This window comes from Poecilia latipinna, unplaced genomic scaffold, assembly GCF_001443285.1.
Source record: "Poecilia latipinna isolate Pla-1442-1.1 unplaced genomic scaffold, P_latipinna-1.0 Scaffold211, whole genome shotgun sequence".
NCBI lineage: Eukaryota > Metazoa > Chordata > Actinopteri > Cyprinodontiformes > Poeciliidae > Poecilia > Poecilia latipinna.
Window position 1 is genome coordinate 33262 of NW_015112827.1, and position 4558 is coordinate 37819.

At 47.9% G+C, this 4558-nt stretch overlaps 1 protein-coding gene across 1 annotated transcript; it reads right to left on the reverse strand.

Annotated features, from left to right (window-relative positions):
* Positions 1–536: 536 nt before the first annotated feature.
* On the reverse strand, positions 537–3472 carry LOC106946878 (cyclin-dependent kinase 5 activator 1). The gene is made up of 2 exons (XM_015031554.1): positions 3036–3472; positions 537–2096 (listed from the first exon to the last, which is right to left on the reverse strand). Exon 2 carries the CDS (start codon positions 2006–2008, stop codon positions 1037–1039), a length of 972 nt encoding a protein of 323 aa, XP_014887040.1. The 5' UTR covers positions 2009–2096; positions 3036–3472; the 3' UTR covers positions 537–1036.
* Positions 3473–4558: the final 1086 nt, after the last annotated feature.

The window sequence follows — 4558 nt, forward strand, 5'->3', positions numbered from 1 at the left end:
TTTCTCTAAATAAACCCGTTAAAGCCACTCGGTCACCATTAGATGTTTAAAGATGACCCATTATGCTTCCATGAGCAGATCCTAAAATGCTTTTTTCACAAATTATTCTTAGATAATGGGATGTCAGTTCTGGCTGATTTGAGCTGTTTTAGGGTCTCTGTCACTTTAAATCCTAATAAGCTGCTGCTGGCCACGCCCCCCCAGCTCATCGTTTTACACTCGCATGTAAATATGGCAACAAACAGATGTGCAGATACAACCCTACATCTTTGAAAAGCATAAGTGGAGCCTCCTGTACAACAAGAATCCAGCAAGTGGCTTCTGGATGGTACACTGCCAAAACACAAAATTTTACCAAGTATTTATTGTCTAGTTTCTTGTGTAAATTAAAGTAAGACAAAACTAACTTTCAAAGAAGATACAGAATCATGTTTTAAGTCAATAATTCCTTGATAGTGATGAAAGTTCTAATCCACTGGCAGATAATTTAAAACATTTTTCTAGTGGAACTAGTACTTTTTACTTAAAATTATGGAATTACTTACTTAAAACAAACTAAGACGTCTTGCTTAAAAGTTACTTGTAAGTTAGTTTTGCCTTATTTCAAGTGATATTTGCGAAATTGGACCAAAATTACCTGGTAAAATTTTGTGTTTTTGCAGTGTAAGTCAAGAAGGAAACACTTATCTTTTCCAGCAGCCATTGTACAGTGCATAAAGCGGTAAATCAGCAGACCAAACGCACTAGGTTGCTAGGTAACGGGTGGAATTCCACAGGGGTTGCTAGGTAATGTGCTGGGCTTTGCAGGTGTTGCTAGGAAACAGGGCGGGCTTTACATTCTGGAGGTTTTTGAAACAGCTCATTTTCCAGATACCAAAAAACTGTAACTTGTTGTTTGCTGTTTTTAGAAGCAGTTGAGACCCAAATGCAGGCTCCAAGAGGTGAAAAATGTGAATTTTGCATAATAGTTCCGCTTGGCGATGCAGAGAAGCAACCGGGACTTTGGGGGATGGAGCGTTTTAGATGAAGCCTCCTCTCACCGGTCCAGAACCCGGCTGTAATCCTGAGGCCCGCAGCCGCCTTCGCTCTTCAGTTCAGCGAAGATCTGCGTGAAAAAGTGCGGGTCGGCGTTGATGCGCAGCATCTTGGAGCTGGTGGCGTCAATGATGGCGAGGCAGCGGTCCCAGAAGGCCTCCTTCCCCGCCTCCACCAGGAAGGGCTTCAGCGGGTACGAGATCTCGTTGCCCATGTAGGAGTAGGACAGGTAGAGGCAGGTGAGCAGGATGGCTTGCAGCTCGTGCTCCGACGCCACCAAGTCGCCGTCTACCACGTCCCGGCACAGCATGTAGACGAACACGACGTTGGCGGGCGTGACAAAGGCCTGGTCCTGCCAGCCCTGCAGCAGCAGCGAGCGGTCGACGGCGCGCAGCCACAGCACCGGGTCGGCTGGGGACAGGTGCTTCAGCCGGTAGCAGCGGCAGCACAGAAACTCCCCCAGACAGCGCAGCAGCTCGCTGGTGGACGCCTGGACGATGACGCGCTTTGGGGAGGACGCCCCCTGGGGGACCTTCTTCACCGAGGACAGCTGCTGCGGCTTGCCGTAGCCATATCCGTGGCCCTGACCCAGGCCCAGTCCGTAGCCCAGACCCAGTCCGGCCGGGCCCTCGTAGCTGGAGAGGTTGGCGCAGGACAGGGACTTCTTCACGTTCTCCCGGTTCAGGTGCAGCACCTGGTCCCGCTGGTAGATGTTGTTGTTGTTCAGGGGCTCGGCCAGGACCCCGGCGGCCCCGGGCCCCTTCTTTGGGTTCCCCTTCTTCTTGGTGGAGGCGACCAGCCGCTTCCAGGTCAGCGCCGGCAGGAAGATAGACTGGCCTCTCCTTAGGCCGCGCTCCTTTTGGCTGTTCAAGGAGCGGCTGCTGAGGCTCGGGTAGTGGCTGAGCGAGCCCGGATGGTTGTCATAGTAACCGGGTTTGCGAGCGCCTGGCGACAGAGACAGCACGGTGCCCATGGTGGGTCGGAGCACCACAGGTCAGACCACCAAACTGCGGTTTGTCTCTCAGAGTCCAATGGACATCACAAACAGAAGAAGACGAGAGCTGATGGAGGCAGAGAAGAAGAAATCATTAGAAATCTGAGCAGAATCTGTTTTTATTCTGGTTTAGGAAGTTTTCACACTAAATAGTTCCTTAGACTCGGTTCTGTTTGGGAAAACTGCAACAATTGTTCCATTTTTAGCTGCTGCAGTTCTCCTTGTCAAACCAACCAAACCCTTTGAGCAACCTGTTCCCCTCCTGGCCTGTGGGGGCGCTGCAACAAGAGCCGCTGAAGGAAACAACACAAATACCTCTGAAGACACAGAGCAACTTCCTGTTTCACCAGACGGAAACAAAAATGGAGGCGTCAGACTTTAGTGGTTGGAAGATTTCTGTCTTGTCTTTGTAAAAGACCATGAGTCATTTCTCCCACTGGAACCTAAATAGCGAGTTTGGTTTGGTTGTACTTACCCAGAATTCCCTGGACTGTAGGTCACTTCCTGCTTTTGGAGCGGTCTCTGGTCGACTTGGCGTTCAAACTGCTGGAAAACTGGATTTAATGGAGGAAAACTGAACAAACCAAGAGAATGTTTGGGCATTGTGGGTAATTACAACCAAAACAAATGTGCTAGCCTAGCGCTAGCTGGAGAAATGTCTCATTGAAATCCTTCAAACGCTAAAATCTGATGCCTCCAATTTTGTTACTATTTGGTGAAACAGGAAGTTGCCTTCAGTGTCTCCGTTGGAGGTTTTTGTGTCGTTTCCTTCAGTGGTTCTTGGTGCAGCGCCCCCACAGGCCAGGAGGGGAACAGGTTGCTCAAAGGGTTGGAGCAACCTGGTTGGTTTGACACAAAGTGGAGCAAATGTTGCAGTACTGGTCCCAAATCTAACCGAGTCTACCAGACAATCATGTGGCAAAACAACTTTAATCTGCACAGATCAGAATCTTCACTGACTGAGGCGGTTCTGTTTGGTTCAGAGACACAGAAACTCTCAGCTCACCTGTGTCTGTGGAGGTTCAAGGTTCCGGTCCGATTCCTGCCGCAGTCAGCTGAGCTGCAATAGAGAAACTGATTGCGCTCTGGAGGCGGTGAGAGGACGGCGCACAGTGTGCGCAATCACAGGAAAGCTGCGGCTTTTCCGCAGAGACTGTTCAGGGGCTGCGGCGCTGCTGTCATCCCCCGCTGCCCTTCACTGGCAGCCGGCAGCGGCTGGCGGCTTCAGCCGGCTCGGGTGCATCATCACAAACCGAACTGCAAACTTTCACCGAGTCCTTTCAAAGCATTCCATCTTCTCTGTGAGCCACAGAAAAGTCCCCCCAGAACTCCCTCCGGTTCCGGTCCGGCTCTGTCCAGCAGCAGCGGTCCGCTCTGCAGGAGCTCCAGAGGCTGAATGAGCGCAGCTGAGAGCCGCTTCAGTCCGAGGTCTGAGCGCGCAGAGCGGGCGGAGAGCGGCGCGTCACCCTCCCCCTCCTCCTTCAGCAGGAGGAGCTTCAAAACACACACACACACACACACACACACACACACACACACATACACACACACACACACACACACACACACACACACACACACACACAAGGTTGGAATAGGGAATAGGATAATAAAATAAATACATTGCAAGGTTGTTTCAGCATGTACTGTTTGAGGGACAGTGAAGAAAAAATTTCAAATAAAGGATGTTAATGCAAAAAATATGTAGGCTATTACTTTTTAAGTATTTTACATTAAAAAAGCTCCACACATATATAACAATTTATAATTTCTTTTTTCAATTTAACATTTAAATATAATATAAATATAGCTATATATATATATATATATATATATTGTTCAGATGATTATCAAACTGAATAATCATTTCTCAGCTCTGTAGAAAACTCAGCAACTCTGGTGGAGAATTGGAGAGGATTTGGAGAAATTCACAAGTTTTTTTCTAGAAAGTTTCTGTGATTATTCTAAAAATGTAATTTTTTTCTTGCAAATTTTCAAATGTAGAAATTTCCTTGTTTTGTCTAGAAAATGTCTCTTTTTTTGTCTGAAATGTTTTTTCTGTGGACGTCTTTAATACACCTTTGTATGTGAAGGCAGCCCTTAGTCCGAGTCCTGCAGTTAATTTCAGACATGAGTTAACCTAACAGATGTTTGGAGGAAGCTGCAGGACCCAGAGAACATCCTGACATGTAAACAGACTTAGACCCACAGAAATATTAAATATTAGACAAATGACCTCAGAAAGAGCCGACAGAGTTTAGATCGGACTAATAATCTAAATGTTGTGTCTGAAATGTAAAACACAGAGCAGCGGATGAAAGTATGATTAAATGATGACGAGGTTTCCTGCAGGTCAGCTGGACTAAGCCTCCCTCACCTGGTCTCAGGTCAGCTCCAGTTATGCAACCGAGTCCGTCCGAGTTGTGGGTCACGCAGCCGCCCGCCTGCCGGGGATAAGAGGATCAGACAAGGTAGGAGAGACAATAAATTTATCAATTAACTGATCGGTTTCTCCTCAAACAGATGCTC